At 38.4% G+C, this 23,370-nt stretch overlaps 2 protein-coding genes across 2 annotated transcripts in view; both read right to left on the bottom strand.

The window, feature by feature from the left end:
- Nucleotides 1-643: 643 nt before the first annotated feature.
- On the bottom strand, nt 644-4,769 carry camlg (calcium modulating ligand). Its single transcript, XM_024266713.2, has 4 exons — nt 4,418-4,769; nt 2,792-3,261; nt 2,614-2,679; nt 644-2,364 (listed from the first exon to the last, which is right to left on the bottom strand). Exons 1-4 carry the CDS (start codon nt 4,572-4,574, stop codon nt 2,173-2,175), a joined length of 885 nt encoding a protein of 294 aa, XP_024122481.1. The 5' UTR covers nt 4,575-4,769; the 3' UTR covers nt 644-2,172.
- Nucleotides 4,770-5,884: 1,115 nt separating this feature from the next.
- The window catches only part of sec24a (SEC24 homolog A, COPII coat complex component), a 22,004-nt gene continuing 4,518 nt past the window's right edge, over nt 5,885-23,370 (bottom strand). The window contains exons 3-23 of the mRNA XM_024262306.2: nt 20,790-20,948; nt 19,891-19,953; nt 17,642-17,784; nt 17,271-17,458; nt 16,975-17,077; nt 15,822-15,948; nt 15,559-15,668; nt 15,352-15,464; nt 13,330-13,448; nt 13,158-13,213; nt 12,871-13,077; nt 12,274-12,397; nt 11,774-11,932; nt 10,947-11,120; nt 10,751-10,861; nt 10,471-10,646; nt 9,580-9,717; nt 8,718-8,822; nt 8,539-8,631; nt 8,250-8,353; nt 5,885-7,050 (exon numbers count right to left, since the gene is read on the bottom strand). Coding sequence (XP_024118074.1) covers nt 6,936-7,050; nt 8,250-8,353; nt 8,539-8,631; nt 8,718-8,822; nt 9,580-9,717; nt 10,471-10,646; nt 10,751-10,861; nt 10,947-11,120; nt 11,774-11,932; nt 12,274-12,397; nt 12,871-13,077; nt 13,158-13,213; nt 13,330-13,448; nt 15,352-15,464; nt 15,559-15,668; nt 15,822-15,948; nt 16,975-17,077; nt 17,271-17,458; nt 17,642-17,784; nt 19,891-19,953; nt 20,790-20,948 — 2,687 coding nt within the window. The 3' untranslated portion in view covers nt 5,885-6,935. The remainder of the gene's footprint in view (nt 7,051-8,249; nt 8,354-8,538; nt 8,632-8,717; nt 8,823-9,579; nt 9,718-10,470; nt 10,647-10,750; nt 10,862-10,946; nt 11,121-11,773; nt 11,933-12,273; nt 12,398-12,870; nt 13,078-13,157; nt 13,214-13,329; nt 13,449-15,351; nt 15,465-15,558; nt 15,669-15,821; nt 15,949-16,974; nt 17,078-17,270; nt 17,459-17,641; nt 17,785-19,890; nt 19,954-20,789; nt 20,949-23,370) is intronic.

The following is a 23,370-nucleotide window of genomic DNA, read 5'->3' as shown; positions in this document are numbered from 1 at the left end:
AGAGATTATTTCTGACGTTAATAACATAATATTATGATTTTTATTTTTATTGATATAAAAATAGGAAAAATAAGGCAGTTTAAACAGTGTTTAGTTCTCAAAAATGTGTGTTTAGCCCTAAATCAAAGTCACACATTCTTTAACAAATATTTAAAAAATATGGCAAATTAACAACTATAAGCACTTCATTTAGCTACAAGTACTTTTGTGTCCAATGAATTAAAAACAGGAAATATTTGCTGTCAATCTACATTTTTAGAAAGCAGCATTTAATTAATTTATATTCATAAGCAATTAACATTTTTATACTTGAAAATAAAAGACTAATTCTGTCAACATTTTAGACTGTAAGTTTTGTTTATGTCAAATTTTTTATTTATTTCTTTAATTTTTATAATTTATAATAAGAATTAATTTGGTGGGTTTTTTTATTATTATCGTACAGTAGCTTGTGATCTTGAGCTTGTAAGCCCAAAAAATATAATTCAGGTTCAAGCTTTTCCATGCTAAATTTTAGATTTGTAAATTGACTTAAGAAGTTTTTCATTAAAAAACTTTTAATCTGAGTTTTACATATTTCCCTCTACATTCTTTAAAAGTTCACTACTAATAAGAAGAGCGAAAAAAAACAAAAACATAAAACTATTTCAAACCAGGAGTTTTTATTTGGTATGAACCGACCGCATTAGAGCAGACACAAAATAACAATCACCATTGATGTTTTATTTTCTTAAAAATTCACATATATTTATTTACAGGAAAAAAAAAAAACATACAATAAATTATTTGAAGTTATCGTAGAGTTTAGGCTTGACACGACTCTGGAGAAACGTGCTGTAAACGATTTATAAAAAATCTTATGAATCTTGGAGAAAGCAGCAAAGCACACAAAAAACAACACAAATATGTTCACAAAACTGCCTCTCACTACACAGCATAAGATTTATGCCTAACTCTTAACACAACTTTGAGTTCAGACACATTTCTACAAATGCTTCTTCAGAATTGAACAAAAACATTATTCTTCAGCGTTAGAGCACATCCATTCAGACGAATACTTTACATCCACCAGGTAACGGAGAGTTCAAGTTCATGAGACAAACCTGACTGAAGCGGTCGCCTTCCTCCAGACTGAACCAAAAGACATTTGCTCACTAAAAAAAGTGTTTCAATCTCATCTCGAGTCAACTAAAGAATCCAAGTATTCCACATTTGTGTGTTCTCTTGTTATTTATGCCAACACTTGTGATCATTTTTGAGCCACTTTCTTCACTTTCTTGGTAGTTTTTTCTTGAGGGTTCCCCGGCAGTAAAGGTTCTCGAGCCTTTCCGGTTCGAAACGGCTTCATTTAAATCTCAAACAGGAAACATATTTCAAAAACTCAACAAAAAAAGTCAGAGGAGATGAAAAGTCCATGTAGGAGCTGCTTGAAATCTTCAAAGGTTTTGTCACGGTGGTAGTGATGCAATCTATTTATGATTATGTTAGTAAGAAAAAGTGAAAATGCTTCACAGTTTCAGAACTCTTTCAAAAAGATGCAGTTGATGTAAGACCTGTTTTTTCAGCTCTTTTGAATGTAAATTAAAAACTGAAAACTAGAAGTGAATCTGAGTTTAAAGACGACCAAAGGCTATCGGCCTGGACACACACACACAAAAACAACAGTCTGGAACTAACTGAAAAGAAACCTGCAGAAATTTCTGCAAGAAATTAAACTGTGCATTTCTTCCTTCAAAATCAAGTCTGTTTTTTCTGTAACAAATGTAATCTAATGTAAATGTATAAACACTGTTTTTGAAGGTGAGAAACACTGTTGATCAACGTAAGTAAAACATAAAATATTATGCATGACTATTTTGCAGCCAGAGTTTATGTATGTTTAGGTTTTGCGGCGGCGCGCCGATGTGCAAAAATTATGCTGGTTTAACCACCAGATTGTTGGGAAAAAAGCAAATAAATAATAAATGTTATATTAACCCCTTCAAAACACAATGTCCTCATCTTCAGAGTGAAATCTACCAGCAGGTCTGACCCTCAACATAAGGCGGCGAGGGATCCGTCTCCAGACGATCGACAACAACAAAGCACCAGAGGCGGCAGAAGATAGTGAAGCCTTGATGCTATTGGACAAAAGGAGGGGGCAACATGAGGGGTAACGGGGCTCTTTAAGAGTTAGGGAGTCTCTGAACCAAAGAGCAACAAGATCTCATGACAGAGGATGAAGGTGAAGAAGTAGATGCAGAGGTCGGAGAAGACGTCCCCCATCCTGCGGTAGGTGTCCATGGAGCGGTTGATGACCTCGGCTGGGATGCCCGACAGTAGTAGAGCGGCGGTCAGCACGGTGGTCTTGGTCTTCTTCTCCACCTGGACAAACAGAGGCATAAACAACAAAAATACACACAATTTAACTAAGTACTAATACAGTTTTTAATACATATGAAACTATATGTATAGATGATGCATAATATTTTTTAAATTTTTAATAATTTTTCTAGCGATCTTGGTCTTTAAAGGGAAACCAAACAAGGAGGTTGGAGGCTGACTCCGTCCACAGCCGAAATGTGAAACTTGCTTCATTTGACATGATCCCACAGAAAAAAAGAGAAAACTCACTTTTGGGAAGTATTTGGATAATCCCATGTAAGCCAGTTCCAGGGTTAGAAAAGGAGCAAATATCGACTGAAATGAAAAAGTCAATAAGAGTCAAACGGACAGCATTCAGAAAACAAACATAAATGTTGGTTCTTTAATCAATCTGACATAAACTGCTGTGATTGGTCTGCAGACTCACCAGATACTTGCAGACGAACATCCTGACAAACACGGCGAGGAGGATGCTGCCGACGAGCCTGAAGACCCTGAAGGGATCGAACTCCTCAGTTTCCGAGCCGCCGTCCTGAGCCGGCTTCTCGCTGGCCAGCTGACCTCGAAGTTTCATGGCGTCATCGAAACGAGACAGGTATTTCTGGAGGCCGCGGCGCGGGGAGCCGCTGATGTCGTCCGACGGCGCCCGCTCACCCTTCAGTCTCTGCCGGAGACCTCCCACGTCATCCTCCACAGCTGATGGCGGCGCCGCCGGCTCGCTGCAGTCCGGCAGAGGCGAGCCCCTCCTCTCTGGCGTGGCAGTGTGAGAGACGCTGCTGAGACCTGAAGATTCTGGCAGGAAGGGAGACGACCTCTGAGAGGACGGAGACGAGGACCACGGCTCCGTACGGTCCAGGTCAAGATGGAAACGAGGTTCTGCTGGACGCCGGGAGGATCCTGATCAAGAAAACCAGAAATAATGAAAAATGAAAGAAAATACAAACCAGAAATGACAAAATAGTTCAATTTTTGACAAACAGTTTAATTTGTCTTAAGAATAAAATAATGAGTTAAAAACATTAAGCTCCAAAATTAATGTGAAAAACACACAAGTCTGCATTTGTTTTCTAGTTCAGAAGTTTTTGGTTTAAAAAAAAATCTATAAAGTAAAAAGTAAGTAATGAAGTAAACTAACTCAAACTTTTTTCAACTCATTTACAAATAGTTGAAGGACAGTATGTATACCTGACTACAGTACCCATAATTCTCCACTCAATCAATCAATCGAGTGGTGACGCTTCATAGTTTGCCAAAGATGTACCAAAATATTTTGGTAGATTTTTTTAGCTCAGTGTAGCACAGAAACTCAAAAGACGGTCCGTAAGCACAAACACAAGTTTGTATTTTATTTTTAAATATAGGCGCCTGCAATTAAGCAACAGGGTTAACATATTATTATTTTCTCTTCATTTTATATTTCGGATTTTAAGTTTACCTTATTCAGCAGGATTCACTTAAGTACTTACGGCTTCATATTATTTACTTAGATATACAAATTTTGGGCTCAGCTGCACCACAAACATTAAAATAAACAGTTTCAATTATTTATTTTTCAAACACTACAGCAACATTTTCTCTACTGGGATGATCTATGTGGAACAGTGTCTTTTATTTTGAAGGGATGTCAAGTGAACATCTGTCAATAATTATAAACTATTTCATATTTAGAAAATAAATGTCTCTGTATGGCCATGCTTTATTTTTGCAAAAATAAATAAATAAAACAATAGTACATTTATGTATTATATTAGCAAAAATAAAAACACAAAAATTGGTGTTTTATTTTTTAAAGGGTAAAATAAGACTTTGTGGCTCCTACTGGGTTTTGTTCAGGCAGAAATCAACCTGAATGGTTCTTTAATTGATGAAGGTTGCAGGCCTCTGATCTAGTTAGAGCAAAAATCGATCATTTACTCCACTTGGATTCATTTCTCTGCAGGGGACTCATTGTAGGAACACACAAAGAACCACGTGGACTTTAAAATGAAATAAATAGTGTTTTGGGCCGAGTTCACGCGCAGAGCTCTGCAGTTGACCCGCTGGGATTTCCTACCGTTGTTGTCGGATCCGTTTTTGGCATAGCCCACGATTCTGTTGAGTCTGTCCTCGGAGTTCAGGAGCAGTTTCCTCCTCCGCATCTCCGCCCTCCGCTGAGCCGCAGACATGGACGAGCCCGTCTTCTCCTCGCTGGTGGTGTCGCCCGGGTCCATGTTCGGGTTCGAACTCGGTTCGCTGGACCTAAAACGTTCGACCACAGCAGGTGAAGGCGGACACCCACTCCACACAGACACACACTGTGCAGATAAGAGGCTTGGAGAATCGTTTTCCAAAAGGCCCAGGAGCACCGAATGACGGTGGATAAACAGAAGGGCGCACGATGATGACGTCACTGTAAAGCCGTCGCGTCGCTGATTTAACACTGAGTTTTGTCTTGCAGGAGAAAATGAAAAGTAGGTGAAAGGCCTCTGAACATTAAATATAAACATATAATACATATATTTTTGAGGAAATTCCGTTAATTCAAGTTGGTCTTATTGAAATGACCCAGACTGATGCAGAATATAACTAAATATAAGAATTAATCTTTGTTAAGTGTGCGATTTGTGTTCTTCTAAGACAACTTTGATTGTAAACTGGCTCTTTATACAGTGAATATTGACAGTAATTAGTCATAATATATTCAAAGAAGTTGTGGCAAAACAAATACAATTATTGTGAAGGAGAAAGAGGGAGGATTTCTTTTCTTGTTGTTTCAGTTCTTCGAAGTGTTCAAGTTTGCCCAGCTCCCAAAAATTTAGTATAGTTTGTTAATTTTCTTTACTTTTTTGGGTGTATGAGTGTTTTTCAAATTCGGTTTTGGTTCCATTTTTATTGTCCAACACTAAAATCTATTTGTGAAGTTTAAATCAATAAGCTCCCCTTTATATTCCAACAGCAAAAACGGGGGTTATGATCATACTGATTAAAAAATAGTCACAATTTCTACAGGAATAACAAAAAAATAATTACAGTAAAACAAACAAAATGGAATAAAACAAAAAATAACTGAAGTTTTGAATTAAGAGGAAAAATGATGTTAAAACTCCTTTAATTGGATTGAAGATCTTCTAAAATCAGCATTTTTATTTATAAATTAATACAGTCAAATACAAGTAAATACAAAAGGTTAACTATTTACTTTACTACAGTCTTTATTGTAGACATGTGTAGAAATGTGGTTGTTGAAAAACTGTCATATTTTAATGTTAAGATGACAAGAAGGCAGTGAATTAAAAAAAAAAAAAAATCTGCTTATGATTTATTGCTGTTTCATGTTATTCCACCCAAATAATTCAGTTTACCTTCATATAGTCTTTTCTTCCCCCATGGATAAGCTTTTTTTTCCAGTGAGTTGGTCTGCTGCGTTTAATGGAAGCACATTGTGAGGATGTACGATGCCGAATCAAAGTTTTTCTGACACAAAAATATGACACGCATTAGCTCCGAACTAGATTTTTGAAATAAAACAGATTGAAAACAGTTTGAAATGGTTAAAGTCTGAGCCCTTAAATCAAATAGTCTTGATTTAAATCTCGAACAAACATTGTCTGACATCCAAAACACCAAAAAGTTCATTTAAAAAGTCCCAGACAGTTTATTCTCTTAGTATCATTTTCTTTATACTAAAATCATCAGCATTTCTCCACCTTTATATAACGCAGTCTTCAATATACAAGTATTAATAAGCATGATTAAGAGATCACAATGGCTTTTTGTCTGTGTTAAAGAATTTCCCATATCATATTAAAATAGTTCATATATAGAGTCTGTACTTAAACAGGAGGTTTAATAATAAAAAGTGAGTTCCCATACAAGGCAATTACAGAATTTAATCAGATTGGGAGTCTCATAAATTAAACAATCAGGAAGGAAAGGAAACAGAACAGCGATGTTGTTAGAGATTTTTCCGAATGTCCAGAAAGAGACATGAGGTACAGACGGCGGAGTCCACCTGTCTTCAACATCACAGTCCACACTTTTGTTCGACTCGTGGTTAGAATGACTGTCAAAATAAAAGAGCACGCTCAGTCCTGAAGAGACGAAGCGATGCCAGAACTCAGGAGATGCGCACAGAAAGGCTCCAGGTGGCGTCCAGACGCAGTCTGAGAACTGAACCTAAATCCAGCATGCTCAGGTTAGTGTCAGTAAAGACAGGCGTGCTTTTCCAGCAGGACCAACATCTGTACCGGAACGATACCCCAGTTTGACAGCATTGTTCTATAAGAATAAACACTGATTCATGTAATTCCTGACGTTATGATCATTACAAACTTCTCCTCTAAGTTCCTCCTCTTATACGCGCTTTCGGCTGTTTGGAAAAGTGCCAGATTACATCACCGTCGAGTGTCTGCGCCTCGGCACCGTTTAACCGAGCCTCCTTTCAAGCTCGGCTGGTTCTCAGACAGAATGGTGGACCACAGCTGGAGAAAGAGGCATCCTCAATGCCGTCACACACACACACACATATATATGCACACACATACACGAGTCCTTGCTCTGAGGTTTCCTCCACTCAAACAATCCTCTGTGAGTTATTTGGAGATCTGCTGCTGGAGGTGGAGGAGGAACTCGTAGTAGGACAAGGCCGACTCCGTCCGGTCTTCGATCATGTTCTGCATAAAGTGAGGTTTCAGCTGGCTTTCGTCCCTGAGGAAGCAGTAAAAACAAAACCTGTCAGGTTGGAATATTCTCAGTGATCTTCTCAGCTGTTTTCATCAAGGATTCATTCTTTTATCCTGTGAGAAGACATTTATCGTCTGAAATGACCTCAGAAACTTGTTTGATTAATCTCAAATTCAATTCACCTACCAATTCAGTTTAATGAAATGTTCTAGTTTTTGACAATTGTTTTGCATTTTATCTGAGTGGTCTCCAACCATTTTTCAGGCTGTGGAGTAATTTAATGTCAATATTTTGATGGTTTTTTTTTTTAACTCATCTGGATGAGCATTTTAAAGATAAATGCTGCTGTTACATGGTGCAACGATTTTAGGGTTTTTTTATGACACTAATCAATTTTTGTTCTTGTAACCTCTTTCTCTTCTCAAAAGATTTTGCTTTGTGCTAGGACACAGTTGAACTTGCACTGCGTTTGACTTTTAAGGTGAGAGAAGCAAAAAAAAAAAAAAAAAAACGAATGTCATAAAACTGGTATTTTTAAAATATAATAATAAACATGAATCCACTTTATTATCAGTAAACATGTATCATCAGTGGGTTTAGTATGTGTTAGAACAATAACTATCAAAATAAATCCAAATTTTGAGTTAGACTCCTTGTTTGGTTTGTAAATAGCAGATTTGCTTTTCTTTTAAATTGAAAACTCTTCATTTTCTAAATGGCTCCTTAAAAATTTTACAAAGATGCCTTTTTTTAAATTAACTTTGCAAGCTTGGGGCTTTTAATTTAGCAGTAGGAGCATCCACTCTAAGAAGGACCGTGAGTCTTAGATGGTGGACAGGAATCAGTAATTTTCAAAAAATAAAACTTGCTCTTGAATAAGAAAATGACCTAAATGGAAAGTTTTTTGTTTTCTTATCAGCAACTCTGTTTTAGAGTACCGTCTCTTCTACTGCCATCCATTCTGACACACTGCTATAAGATCAAAGAATCACCACTTCTTTTATTTTACTTCCATGCTTTATAAACAGAACAACTGCTGTGTTCATAAAGCTGACAGTTGTTCCAGAGTCGTGATGCTTTGAGAAGATTTAAGCAGAAAAATCCAGCAGAGACATCTGAAACAAGCTCCTCTGCTGAAGTTTCTCTGCTAACAGCAGTGAAATAAAATGTGTTTTCAGTTCATTTCTGACTTTTTTAAAAACCCAGTACGGTCTGCGACTCACTTGATGACGTGGATGGAGGGGAAGAACGGCCTCTGATCCCTGAGCCATCCAACGAAGGCTCTGGTTCTCTGGGACTCTGCAGTGTCCAGCTCTGGGAGGAGATACTGTGAGGAGAGTCAAAGGGATCTTTTAGCTCACATTTGTTGTGTTTTTCATCAAATCCCTCATTCTTTGACACTGTTTTACCTCAAAGAAGTAAAGTTATAAATAACTATGAATGCTACATGTATGTTAAAAATTGAGGAGGAGTTAAGTGAGATATGAAAAAAAGCAACGTCATGTTTCTTACCAAATTCTCAGGCACGCTGGAGCAGTTTGGAACTCCCAGGACTTGTGTGAGGAAGTTCGGGTGGCAGTTTCGTCCGATCCACAAATACATGACCTTTAGAAACGGAACAAAAGAAAAAAAAATTAAATTTGAGACAGAAAACAGAGCTAAAACAAAAAAGTGCTCGTTTGAAAACGTACAGTTCCAGCATCCATAAGGAATGCCCCATCCCTGTTGAGCTTCTCCACAGACAGCTGAAGCAGTCTGGGCTGAGGGATGGTCCGCTCGTTGATGTTTAGCGCCCCCTACGGACGGGAGGGAGGAAAAATGAAATATTAAGCAAAGATGGAAAACAAGATTGAAAAATAACAATTTTAAGTCCCACCTCAATCATCTTTTGATCTAAAACCATCCCCAGAGGGTCTTTTAATTATAATGATGCTGTTTTAAGCCAAAATAAAAAAAAACTTCTGTTTTCTAGGACATAGTTTCTGTAAAACGGCAGAAGTTTATCAGAAATCCACCTCCGAGTTGTGGGTGCTAGCTTACACCTCCAAGATAACATTACTGTCGAACCAGTGAAAGAATTAGAGCTGTCCAGCTGTACAATTTTACAATTTTAATACAGACTCCAGCTCAGATGAGGACAACAAAGACGTTCATGGATGTATATGTCTACAAATCAGAATGGAGTGGAGCAGGGGGAGCTTGTGGCATTTTTTTTTTTTTTTTTTTTTTTTTTTTTTTTTAAATGGCATTTTTTTGGTTGCTCCCGATTCACAACAATTTGAATTAAGAAATATTCACAAATGTAATTTTAAACTTAATTTCTTAAAATATGAACTCCATTATGGGAAAAATGCCATGAAACAAGTTAAAACACCAAAGACAATTTTCATTGGACTGGGTCTTTAAGCAAAGAACTGTAATTTGAGGTGGAAAAACATAAGTAATTCTAAATGTATTTTTTTAAGGTAAAAAAAAATAAGAATATTTTAAGATCCTGAACAACTTTTTAAATATGATTTCTTTCCATGGGGCTGTTATCCTCCTCATCCTCACCTCGTCAGTCAGGTCGTCGACGCGGTACAGAGCAGGATGGATCATCAGCATGCTGTAGGCCAGCGGCTGGTACTTCAGCTGGTACATGGCAAACATACGGTCGTCCAGCCTGGTGCTGGTGCCCGTCCTGAAGGCTCTCTGTGGGGTACAAACGGTAACCGGGTCAGTCTGGAGGTACAACCATGACCTCAGTAAACAGAGGTCGAGTCGCTTGTTTAATCTAGGGGTGCAATGGATCACTAGCAACAGTTCAGCACACACGTGTACCGCAGATTTCACCCACTCGCCCTCATTACTATCATACAACACTGATAATGTCAAGAGATCAGGTTTACTTTTACTTTTATTAAATATTTGGTTTGAAGCTTTTTTAAAAATAAATTTTAACCCATTTTTTCCTGAAAAATAAAATTATGTGGAATGTACCACAAATGTACCAAGGAACACATTTCTGATATAATTCTGTTACTCTGATATCACCATGGGTTCTTATGGGTTAAGCTTTTATCTTTTTACCCTTTTTTGTCCATTTCACTGAAAATGATACGAACCTTGCTGTCAAGGCTCCAAAATGTGGTGGGGATGGTGGCACTGCTCTAACCTGGTTTAAGACACATACCTGGCAAACCGAACTATGAGCATGAGTCTTTCTAAATTTACCTCAGAGACAGCACTATCATCTGGGGTCCCACAGGGCTCAATTTTGGGACCACTTCTGTTTTCTCTCTATCTACTTCCTTTGGGTTCTATCATAAGGAAACATGGATTTGATTTTTATGCTGACGGTAGCCAAATATACCTCAGAATCAACAAGAACGGCTCCTCTCTTGAACATTTAATGTCATGCCTACAGGAAATCAGAACAAATATAGGTCTAAAAGACAAGAAAACCTGTTTGAGAAGAGCCAGGATGTAAAGCGGGAAGAGCCTGAGGCAGGCGGGCGCTAGCAGCCCGGGTTGTTGGATGGTCAGCACAGATTGTCGGTAGGATGACAGCGAGTCAATGACGGCGTTTGTCATGGCGTCTCTGGCGTCACTCAGGCTGGCCGTCACCGACCGGTCCACAGCTGGAAAAAAGGAGAACTCATCAGGAGAAAGATTTTCAAAAACGAGTACAAAAAAACAGTAATGATGGGTCATAAAAGTATTAAGTTAGCCAAATCCTACTCACCCATAGAAGCCAACAGTCCAGTAATGGCTTGAACATCAGCCCCCGCAAAGATATCAGACAGAGAACTGACCACAGGGAGACACAAAGTGTGCACTCGGATCCTCCTCTCCCCTGTGAGAACAACAAAAACTTCTTTAGAAACAACAAAAAAATGAGGTATGAGAGTCCTAAAGTCCAAGACAACACCAGCGAGTACCTTTGCTGGACGTGTAAAGCAGAGCAGCCTGGAAGGAAACCACCTGCATGTCATCCAGGTTTTCCTCGATGGACATCTGAACCGCGAAGCCGGCGTCGGGGTTGACGTTGGGCAGCGACAACAAGTCTGTGGAGCGCACAAAGAAGTTGCCGTGGAACGTGTGGATGGAGAGGCCTGCAGGGGACAGAGACGGGAAGTTAAGAACAGATGACAAAGAAAATCACAGATCTAATAACATCTGGATAAATGTCTATTTTAAAACATAACTGCTACAAGTATTCAGAGACAAAATATGGGGGCAAATCAGGATCAGGTAAAAGTGAATGAAAAACCAGATTGTACATTTTAAAAAGAGATTAGAAATGAGGAGGAATATTAAATTTTTATTTGAATATTGCCGTTCTGGTGCAGAAATGACATCATAACCTGTCACCTGAAGTCAATCATAACCCAGTTGTCAACGGGCTCAAAGCTCCGCCCTAACGTACAAATGGACTCAACACTGAAAAAAATCTGAATTGAAACTGTTCATTAAGGACTGAAAGCGAAGAAGAAAAAAAAAACTAAAGCAACTGGTCTAAAACAACAAATGAAAACACAAAACAGCAGCTGTTACAAAAAACTTGTTTTTCATTTGATGAGTTTTCAATTCGTTAAGTTTAAAGTTTTTTCTTAACTTTAGGTTTAACTATATTTCGAGCTTAAAACTATTTGGAAATTTTAACTTTTCTTTTGGTTTTTCTTTCTTTTCCTTTAAATTTGCTTCCCACTAATCCTGATTTGACTTCATGTAAATTCAATAAAGTGAAAGTTCTCAGCAGTTTGACCTTTGGTGCACCGTATCCTCATAACAGCCTCGAAGCCGATTTTTCTGGTTAAGTATCTCTTCAGGTCCTTCTGGAAGCGCTCCACCTGAGCCGGGTTGTGCTGGTGGTGGTAGGAGGGGTAGTGGTAAACACTGCCGGCCGAGTATCTGGATATGCAGCCTGGGAAGAGAGAAGCATGTGTTTTAGGAAAATTATCTTCACATAAACTGAAGCTGAGCATCAATGGACTCATTTCCACATTAATGAACTCATTTGTATTTTCGACCAAGTGAAGGATCAACACTCAACTGAGACTTTGATGTTATTTTTCCACCTGTATTTTCACACCAAGAGCATGTGATAGTCAACACATTGATTGTAACTAACTGAATTGGTTAAACATGGACGTAGTGTGTTTTTGGAAGATCCCAGTAACAGTTCCATTTCTTGTCCAAACACTCAATTTCCACTGTGGAGTTTACAGTTTCTAATGGTCAAACTGAATTCAGGCTCAAACTCACCCAGTGATGCCAGGTCACAGTACTGAGAACTGAGCAGGAACAGATCTACGGCCACCTGCTGGCCGGAGCAGTCCAGGGCCAGCTTCTTGTAGAAATCCGTTGCGGGCGATAAATGTTGGATGTCCTGAAAATAAATGAAATTGTGAGTTTGTATTTAGTTAGACGTCAGTGACAATGTTTATTCCTAGAAACGTATTCTTTTTATTTACTTATGGTTGGAGGGACATCCTGTAGTATGTTTTGATCTATTTTAAAATCATTCCCAGTGGTCTTTTAATTGTGATTGTGCAGTTTTTAATCCAAAATCATAAAATCTGTATCATTTTCTAGGACATAGTTTCTGCAGAGCGGCAGTAGTTTGTTAGAAATTCTCCTGTGAATGGTGGGCGAGACTGTTGGCGTGGAGAAACCTTGCCAACATTTACCGTCACGCACAACAGTGGCGGAGCTGAACAAAAAATACTCTGAAATAAAATTTTGAGCTCAATTTTCTCTATACATGTCCATCGTGAGAAAAAAAACACTAGATCATGTTAAAAACACCATCAGAGTGAGTCTTTAGCGCTCTCCTTGAGACCGATGAGCTAAAGCGTATACCTTGGCAGAAGCCCTCTGGTTGGGGTCCTCTCTGGACTGGAGCGCCCCCATCCCGAGGTTAGGCAGCTGGGTCTGAAAGACAGACATGCGCCCCCCAGTGGGCGACAGCAACTTGAAGGCAGCTTGCAGAGCTGAACCCAAAGCGGACTGGGTCTCCATCGTCTTCATGAACAGATTTGGTAAACTCTTCAACAGATCCTGCACCAGCTGGAAAACAAAGTGAGTGTGAATAAAGTGTGATCGTTGCTTCTTCTAGAATGATTGTTTTAATGCATTTTAACCCTCACCTCTTTGCATTCATTGAGGTTTACTAGAAGGCTGTCAGGTGTTGGTAAAAAGATATCTAAGGACAAATTTTACAAAGCGGTTAGCTTCACACAGACATGGAGACGTTTTTGGAGGAAGTTTGGTTTCTGGGGATTTGAAGTAGAAGAAGATTGAGCTTTGGCTGCTTCTCACCTTCGATGTCAGACACAATGAGCATCTGCGGCTGGGAAAGGCCCTCCTGGAGGTTGTAGAAATGGATGGTGCTGTCGAAAGTAATGAAGCCGACTTTTGTCCGCGAGTCTCCTGGAAGCCTGAGGGAGACACAGACACATCAAAGGTGAAGTTAATCTGTTATTAACCTTTATCCTATCGCTTTGTTTTTGGAAAAACAAAAAAATGGTAAGAAGAATCATCAAAGCATCCTGAAATGTTCTCTAATTTACCACAGACGAATATTATTTACCTCTGTCCACTAAAGTGCATTTGTGAGTAAAGATCAATAAACTTGTTTAGTTTTTATTAGGAACAGAAAAAAAATGTCATTTGATAAAAACTTTCACAACATCAACAATAGACAACTTCCTAAGGAAAACCTTTCACTGAACTCAATGACTTTAAATATACTTCTCAATAGATGAACTTAGCCAGAATGCTCTTTACTGTATTTTGTTTGATTTTAATATATTGTGAAAGTGTGAGGAATTATTTAGTATGTTTGTTGTTCCCTAAATATTTAATATGGTACAAAAACTTACAGCAAACTTTTGTCTTTAAAACCCTTTAACCATCAACACTGGAAAATCCAAAATGTTTCCAAACATGAGCTTTAAGCGAACTCTAGGTCAATCAATTCACATGGTCTCCAAGGTTATTCATGTTTGTTTGATCTTTGAATGTCAGAGTTAAAAAGCTGCAGAATGTGCTTAAGTTCAGCTAAATGTTTGACATTCATTGTTTGGTTCTCGATTATTCTAAAAATTCAAAAAAAGATTCAGAATCATAATGGATGCATCTAATAGTTATATAGTCTGGCAGAATTAAATTAGTTAATTAGTCAGTAAAAGAAGTTTGGACCCAAAAGGAAGAGAATCTTATTGATCCACTGAAATTCTCAAACGCCAGTCGTCTCGGCTTTGGCGTGTGGGAAATTCGCTGCCTATGAAAGGCATGGATGATAGTTGTACATCAGGCTTTTAAAAACATAGGCAAGCTGTCTGGATTTATGAGATCATTCAGAGACTCTTCCAGTACGGTGAGCTTCACCATCTACTCCATAGCTGCCCCTGAATTACTGATGCTTTCAGCGGTACTTCCATCTGTCTGTAACCCAGTTTGTTGACTTGCTGCCCCGAAATAGTCAGAGGAGGGTAAAAAATAAAAATCAGAATAAAATTAGAGGAAAATTTATTATTTTCTACATACAAGTAAGAATAATATTAGAAAGTAGAACAATCAAATTCTCCTCCATGTTGGTTTTGGACTTGGTTTGTTAATTTCATCAACACGTCAAAATCAAAGCAGAGTTCTTTATGTTTAATTTTTTTTTCCCAAAATGCCCTGCTGCTAGAGAATCATGACTCTTCCAATGCTTAAAACATTCTGTTGGACCTCTGATCACATCTGTACATTAAATGAACATTGAAACTCGACACCCCTGATGCTCAAACTGCATTCAGTATGAACGTGGCTTAAGAGGGGTAAAGAGTCATGTTGGTCACCCAAACCTGAGACATACAAAAGCAGATTCTGAACACACATCATGGTAATCAAGGTTTCCAGCAGCCCACAAGCACATCCAGTATGAAAAAAGGAGACTGGACTGATTAAAACCAGAAAAATGGTCGAATTAGACTTAGTTTCAACTGACTTTAGCATAAATTACCTATTCATTTAGTCTTACTCGACTGATCAAAGTGGGAGTCCAGTCTTCTCGTGTCACCGTCTGACCCTTTCTGACCACAATGTGTTCATTTTCTTCTCTTATCAGAAAGATCGCACGTCCTGTCACAAAGCTTGAACTGGTTTCTTGGACGCAACAATGAGATCTTTGTACACAACTGACTTCCTGTTACTAGAATGCCTAATGTGTTTGAAACTAAAACAGGAAAACAAAATTGTAGATTTAAAATAATCTGCAGCAAAAATGTGTTGAATGTTTTAATTAAAAGTGAAAGAAAAAGAAGGTAGATAAATGATTTGAAAATGTAAACGTACGCATTGATGTTTTCCAGCAGCGACTGGCAGAACACAGTCAGGTAACCCGTTTCCACGGCGTTGTGAGATACGTCCAGAACGAAGAGATAAACAGCAGGTTGGGGCGGTCGCAACTGTACAACATTCAGGCAAACACAACATGTTTAGAATTTACATAAAATAGAAATATTTTTGCTCTCTCACAGAGTTTGGCTTCTCATGACTCACCATGTATTCTGAAGGAGCAATGAATTCAATCGTGGCGTTCTGCACCTCGGGTCTTTTGTGTGGTTCGCCGTATGATCTGCTGACCGGATTGTACATGAACTCCTCTGGAACTACACAAGACAACACTCTGTTTACATCTATAAAATCGCAGCACAATGTTTCTTTGAAAACATTTGAAGTATTTCAAACATTCTGTTGAACTTAAAACTGCCTCCTGCTCTGTCAGATTATTCGTCTGCTCCCATCTTTCTTGCCAGTCTTACCATCATTGACTCGAAAGCACAGGTTGCACTTCCACCTTCTCTGGTCTAGGAATGAGACGAAGGGGTTGATGTAGGTTCTGCAGGACCGACACCTGACGATGGTGCTGGAGGTCACCACAGGAAGCTGCTGCAATGGTGAAAGCAGAACGCGGTAAAAGTCGAGAGGGCGAAACAGAAAGAAAATAACTGGCTTTTCAAAATAAAATAATATTGCATATCTGCATTGTGCAACATCTAATGTTTCTTCACTTTTCACAGAAGCACAAACCACCTTTTAGAGACAAAAATGGCTAAGAGGCATATTAGTCACACAGTTTTCCAAGAAAAGGATCCAGTTTATGCAATCCAAATCCTTCATCTAAATCAATAAGAAAAAAAGCATAAAAGACAAAACTGAGCTCTGTGTGCCAATTACTTTGGAGGAGCATAACACCGAGAGAAAATAGCTTTAAAGGGCTTCAATCAAGTGTCAACAGCTACCAATATAAAAAAGCAGATTTTTAAGATCTTTATCCGATCACTCAAGCTGAAACATAAATAAAGCTTTCATCATTTGAGAAGAATTCTTACATCATCATGAAACGTTTAATTAAAAGGCGTTTGGAGTTTGGTCTTCTTCCAACTCAGCAGAGTCAAGAGGCAGTTTACAGGAGAAAATCTGTCATGAAGTACGTTAGAGCCACCGGGCAACCTACAGGGAGATATGACTAAACTACAGCTGTGTGCTGGTTCAGAGGTTTAAACCCTATAAAACAGAACATTTCCACCAATGTCTAAGATAACGGCATCACAAATAGTTCTCCGTTACAACCTAATATGAACCCGTTTCGCCAGAAGTGACGCAATGCCTCCCTTAGGCCACTTTGACACGACAAGAGTTCTCATGACGCACTAACCCTCATGTTACGCTGCTTAACCACAGCGTTAAGTTATCTTCAAACCTGTAAGTTTAGCCGTTTTAGACCTTTTAGGATCATATTTTTTGTGATTACCGATAGTGATTTACTGCATTAACACACAATGTTTAACCTCTAAATTATTTTTGGTTCCAAATATGTAGAAGCAAAGGAAACAAAAGGTTTTACTTTGAAAGAAAACTAATTATTTAGATAGAACTTTTATTGTGAAAAGGGAAGGAAATGTGTGTTTTTACCGAAAGGTCTTTGAAGGGGTGGAGCAGCAGGCCCAAAGGCATCTTTGCTTTGTTAAGCAGCGACTGGCTCTGAGGGATGCTGGTCAGGGTACTACGGAAAACCCTGAAAATGTAAAAAAACAGTTTAGAGAGCGCTGAAATATGCTAAATAAAGGACACAACTATATTTGATCAGCACAACATTACTGCACCAATAAAAGTTTCAAGAGCAGTATAAATTTAATATAAAATCTGGCTTCCTTTTCAAAATGTCTGAATGTTTCATATGGAAAGGGACATTTCCTGCATTTGCTCACTCTGGGTTGCAGTTGATCTTCTGCAGGTCTTGGGGGAGGCAGGGTGTTGGCGCCGACACTGCGGTCAGTGGCAGCAGGTTTCTTTCCTGCAGCAGGTTCACCACTCTAAGGGCCTCCGGGGTGCTGGACTGGAGGCTCATGGCTGCCATAGATGGACTTAAATGGGCCGGGCCGGGGCCGCCGGGCGGCTGAGGGGAGGTAAAAACGATGCAGTGAAGTTTCAGAACATTTACTGAGAGATACAATCTCCTTTACCCTAACTATGTAGAATGAAAAGAAAATGTCTGCAATATTTATGATAAACTACCCACAAATTTATTTTCATTTAGTTGAAAGGATTTTTTACAATCAGGTGTAGACTTGCTCCTCACCTGTTGGTACGGTGGAGCAGCCTGAGTGTAAGGCTGTGAAGGATGCATGGGGGGGCCTGCATGCGGAGTGCTTTGATACCCAGGAGGGAGGGATGGATAGTGGCCCACGTGTCGACTCGGCGGCCCAGGCTGAGTCGGACCAGCTGTGGATGAAAAGCAAATGCAGCCGTTAATGTTAAGTAATGGGTGATCCAGAATGAACCTTTTTATAGAAACCACATTCGGAACATAATCAAACCATCACAAACACTTCTCTTTCACAGAGGTGTCTCACTATGTCATGGTTCACCTTTCACTGTTTGAAAGTCTAACCCTTTGGAATCTAGGGCCTAAAACTCAATCCATCTACTTCTATATTTACCTCAGTATTTTCAGTTTGAAAGATTATTTGCTTGCTTAGCTGGTACCATTTTATCAGCACAACCTCACCTATGTGGCAGTAAACATATTTTGTCATTTTCCCATGTTGTATTCACACACTAGACATAAAATCATACAAAAACTGAAAATTCCGTCTGGGTAAAAAAGTGATTAATTTTGCTGTGGAAACCCCACAAACGTTCAACGAACCATTTATACAGCATAGAATGAAAATGTTAGGTGTAATTTCATTAAAACAACATGAACAGATGTTTCCATAACCTAATTTACATGTTTTTGAATAAAAAAAAACAAGAGAACGTTCAGGTGAAATTCACAGATTTCCATGTATCACAAAGATCCTCCATCTGTTCAGCTGAACACAGAGGATAAAATAAAAATGTCTTTTAGAGTAGTTTATAGTTTGATAAAGCTGGATTTCAGGTGTTCTCCTCAGCTGGAATCAGCTCACAGGTGGAGGTGTGTCTGACTCTTTTGTATGTAAGGTTAACTGCTCACCTCCCGCAACGGCGGCGGGCGAGACTTTCACAGAGAACTGTAGAGTTTCTGCAATTTTTAGACAGCGCAGGTGCTTGTTCTGGAGAAATCATGACCGTCTTCATCCCATAATAGATAATGTCGTTTGATTTCCGCGTTATTGAATTTCTGATAGCCGACACCTCCATTATGCCCCGCCCCTCACAGCAGGTCCTCTGCTGCACACTGCAGCTGTCTGATTGACGTTCATCTTCCAAATATTTATTTAAATAAAGGATCCCTTTTGTCCAAATACTACAAATAATTGCTAAATAATACATTTCATTCAAAAAAATCTCAATTACAGAATATTAAAATAAGTTGAAGTTTATTTTAGACTTCCAAAGGGTTGAACATGACAAAAAGTGTGAAGATGTTGATGTCTGTCAAGAAAAGTGTATAGTGAGGGGTTTTATTGTCATAAAACATCTGTAATTCTACTTTGCGGATTTCACCTAGAGCGGGTTATTTTTAGAACGCAATCCCAGCATTTGGGTGAGGGAACAATGATTTAATCAAAAGCACTGTAACTAACATCCACAGTACAAACAGCACCAAATGGAGTCAGTTTATTTTCTGATGGTAAAAGATTATATTTATATATAAAATTGTATATATAGGCTTTCAATAACAGTAATGTTAACATGAGGAAATTAAAAAATACAAGGATTCCGATCACAAAATTACGTAAAATTTGTTTGTTATTTTACCATTCTAACAAACATGTGTAACAATCTACACAAGTCTAGGGATATAAAAAAGTAGAAAAGTGTCAAAATAATTGACTGAATATGAGAACTGGACAAAGTGAGTGTGACATCACACTTAGTAAGTGATTCCAACTGAATGAAGTCAGTTGAGTTGTCATTTTTCCCAAATATGGACGCCAACATTTTAGAGCTAGGCACCATCAGTGAACGGTGATTGGTCTAAGTCAGTCTGAGTTGAGGTTTCTATGGCAACCGCCATCGCCTATCGGGAGTGAGCTTGCAAGAAGCCAATACTTGAAAACTGGGCTTCAAGAAATCAGTCAAACATTTTGAACGTGGGGACCTGCGAGTACCACCTAGTTTTATTGAGCTTCTGATTGGTCAGTTTATAACTTGAATAAATTGCCCTTCATAAAAATATTACGAAAACACATTATTTGCGGGAACATGTTAAAAAAAAAAAAAAAGGTAACAGAGCAAGAATTATTATTCGGACAAATAGAATGACTGAGTAATTCTATTTCTCTATAGAAGTCTATGGGATTTTGGCTTTTGGAACCAGCAGTACTGCTTGGAAAACAAGGGGGAGGAGTCACTCAGTCCAGGTCTCATATACAGTCAAAGATCAGAAAAAGGTCTTACCCATCTTGTTTTCAACATGGTTGAAGTTGTTTGGTGCTTGAGGGCCATTACCAGTTACTGCTCCTGCATCACAACAAAAACACCTTTTTAGAGACACTTTGTTAAGAACTGTTTTCCAAAAGGAAAAGATAAAAAAAATTAAGTGAAATTAAAATGAATACAACATAAAAGAAGAAAAAACTGATTGGAAGGATGATGCCCATGTATGAGCAGAGTTCTTCTTCAGTATTTGAATATTCATGTCTGTTTTTCAAATTCACATGAATATGGTGAAACTGGACTGCAGAAAGTAAAATCAATACAGGACCAAAAACTGAGATGTGCAGAAACACAAACAATACAAAAACTTCAAAACATGTAATTTAAAAGAATTATTACTCCAAACCTGGAGTAAGACACAAAATAGAGCCCAGTGTGTGCAGTCTGTAAAACTTTAACTTTTCCATCTGTTAAAAAGGTAAACAGAGGGCTAGAATGAAGCAAACAACCAGGCAGGACTGAAACCACAGCACTGACACAACATCGAATGAATACACACACACTAGACAGTTTATAATTTAGCCACACCTGGACATTCAATATCCCCCTCCTGGAAGATGGGCTCAGTGAGGGGCAGGGAGTTGACAGCCCCCCCACACTGAGCTGGCATGTAGGAGGGGAAGAAACATTGAGGAGTCAGAGCAGAAATGGTTGGCTAACTGAAGGAGGACACTTTAGTGTACAATGTAGTGTATCGGATTCTGTCATCTCGGATGAAAATGTTCCCTCTGCATATCTAGCAACATTTGTCAAATTTACTTGTATCTGAAAAAACTTTTACTAACATCGTCTGTGCTCACTGACCCAAGCTGAGCTCTTTCAATCAATCAAACGTTTTAAAATCAACAAGTGAAAAGTACCATCTGCTTTGGGCGGAGGTGGTGTAGCGTTGGTCACTGGGGCTCCAGTAGGAGGAGGTTTCATTGCAGGTGGTGGTCCTGTGGGTGGAGGACCAAAACCTGGTCTGCTTTGTGGGTATGAGTGAGGAGGCATGAAGTTCCCTGGCGAGGGTGCAAGACCTGAGGAAACAACATTTTCATTTCACTCCGTTTATTTGATTAACTCAATTTAAAGAGGGACTAACAAGATTCCTGTTTCAAAGATTAGAAAAGCATTTTTTTTTCTTTGTTTAAAAACTTGGTTCTGATTTTTTATGCTTTTCCCTTTAAATTTGGACCGACTCCGATCCTCTTTTGATCCATCTTAAAAGCATTCTCAGCAGTCTTAATAACGATTATGCCATTCTTGGTAAAAATCAAAACTTGTGTAGTTTTCTAGGGCATAGTTTCTGCAGAGCGGCAGTAGCATTAGAAATGGCCTCTGAGTTGTGGGCGGAACAGTTGGTTCAGAGCAACCCCGCCCCCCTTCCCTTCCCCATTGTTGAGAGCCATCTGTTTATGCACTCACCCACTAGCTTACAGCCCCAACGTTGCAGGTGCAACAAAAATGCGAAAATGATTTTTTTTGTCTGAAATTTGAATAAATAAATGCAATGACCTCCATCAGAAAAATGCCCCCATTTTCATCAGAGTAAATGTTTAAGTCATTTAAAGTTTATATATCATTCAAGAAAACCTTGTAAGACCCCATAAAAAAAGACCTTTCAATCATCACTAGTGCGTTAAACAACTCTGTTCCGTTAGTGTGTATCATGTAGAAGACGAATACAAGACATGGCAGAGATGCTGTAACATTATAGGCTGAGAACAGGAGACAGCAGCTGGTGGAGCTACTAATCCACAGCCAGCAAATGTCAAAGCATCAACATCTTAGCAGACAAACCAGGCAGCGTGAGCAGAAAAAATAATCTCATTTCAGTTTCTCCTCAGAGGCAGGAACTACATAAGCTTGCATAAATGGTACATGTTAAAGACCCACTTCAAAGACAATTGTGTTTTAACATGTTCTTGTAGAATTTTTGACGATGAGGTAAATATATAAAAGAATTAAAGACTAAAATTGTATTTCTGAGGAATTCTTATTTCAAATCCTTGATTTTTTTTTTCAAATCAGGATAAATCCGAAAATGACAAAAAAAATGCTCCAATATTCCTAATGTTAGTGTGGGGGGTTCCTAATGCTAGCAAGAAAGAAGAAAAAAAAGGGATGATGGGACATCAGCAGTGGCTAACTTCTGCACTAACAGTTCCACTCACATCTCAGAGGAGAATTTTTTGGTGAACTCCTACTGCAATGCATAGAGAATTATTTTGCCTAAAAACAACATAACAATAACTAAAAAAAAACTGCAAATTCTTTAAAAATAGAGTTAAATATAATTTCATTGAGACTTTAAGGTTATTTGTCCCCTTAAAAATTTTATGGCAACAATTAAAAATGTAAGGGAATCTCAAAGCAGAATTTACTATCCATTAACTAAAAAGATCATTCAAAATAGTGTTTTAAGTTATATTTTAAAATACAATATTACGTGAAAATAAAAGAATCTCTAGAGAACAATTATTCTGGTTATCTCCTAAATTCATTGTCAAATGAGTTTCTTTAAATAGGTGCTGGTGATAGAATGCAGTGTTTGCATAGAACTCACTAAAAATGCAAAATCACTAAATTCATCTGGCTAATTTTACAGATTGTAATTTAAATTATAAAAAAACAGCTAAAACTCCCACTCCAATCATCCTGATTTATTTTAAAAGCAATTCCCATCATTGCTTACACTCTCTCCCTCAGCTTACAACCCTTCACACTCCAAATCTAACATTAGCAGTGTAACAAAAATGGAGAGTTGTATTAGAGTTATTGAGCCAGATGCAAGCTCAGACGAGGAAAAATTAAGATGTACGTGGATCTAGTCATCCACGAGTGGATGCATCAGAATGAAGCAGAGCAGGGAGTTTGTGGCCTGCAGATTGTAGTTTGTACCTAACAAATACAGGCTATTTCAAACTTCTCACGCCTCTTTTCTCCTTCAGAATCTGCTGGTTGTGTTTACTGTTGAAAAATTATAGTATGTTAAAGGTTTTGTGTTGAAGCATCACTGGCGACGCCTCAGGTGTTAAAGGGTTAATTTTCTTGATACATGTCCTCCACCAGGACAACAACATGTTAAAAACACCAAAAACAACAATTTTCATTTTTCAATGGGTCTTTAAGTCAAACAGCATTGCAAAATACAGCAACTTCCTTACTGAAAGAAATGTTGCTGAGTTGTTTTTTCCCACCAGGAAAAAAAAAAAGGTCTTCCCCACTTGTTCTTTCCCCACTTTTGTCAAACAGCAAGCAGCAGAAATCAAAGAGATTAAATGACGATGTGTAAGGATTACAGCAGGCGTAATATCCGATCTGAACTTTGCACTAATTCACAGTAAATGAGTGTGCTCGGTTTGGAGCCAGAGGTAGCAGAACAGAGGGCAATGTCCACCTCCAACATGTCAGCATGCATGAATGTTGAAAGCAGACGACTAAAATAAAGACAATTCC

Source organism: Oryzias melastigma, linkage group LG14 (genome assembly GCF_002922805.2).
Source record: "Oryzias melastigma strain HK-1 linkage group LG14, ASM292280v2, whole genome shotgun sequence".
Classification (NCBI taxonomy): domain Eukaryota; kingdom Metazoa; phylum Chordata; class Actinopteri; order Beloniformes; family Adrianichthyidae; genus Oryzias; species Oryzias melastigma.
The sequence above is the reverse complement of the archived record's forward strand: the minus strand, read 5'-3'. Positions and strand labels throughout refer to the sequence as shown.

Coding starts and splice junctions, on each gene's coding strand:
- camlg (XM_024266713.2), bottom strand. CDS start 4,574: ATGGACCCGGGCGACACCACCAGCGAGGAGAAGACGGGCTCGTCCATG. Junction 2,680..2,791: donor TGTTCGTCTGCAAGTATCTG/GTGAGTCTGCAG, acceptor TTTTCATTTCAG/TCGATATTTGCTCCTTTTCT. Junction 2,365..2,613: donor TATCCAAATACTTCCCAAAA/GTGAGTTTTCTC, acceptor CTGTTTGTCCAG/GTGGAGAAGAAGACCAAGAC.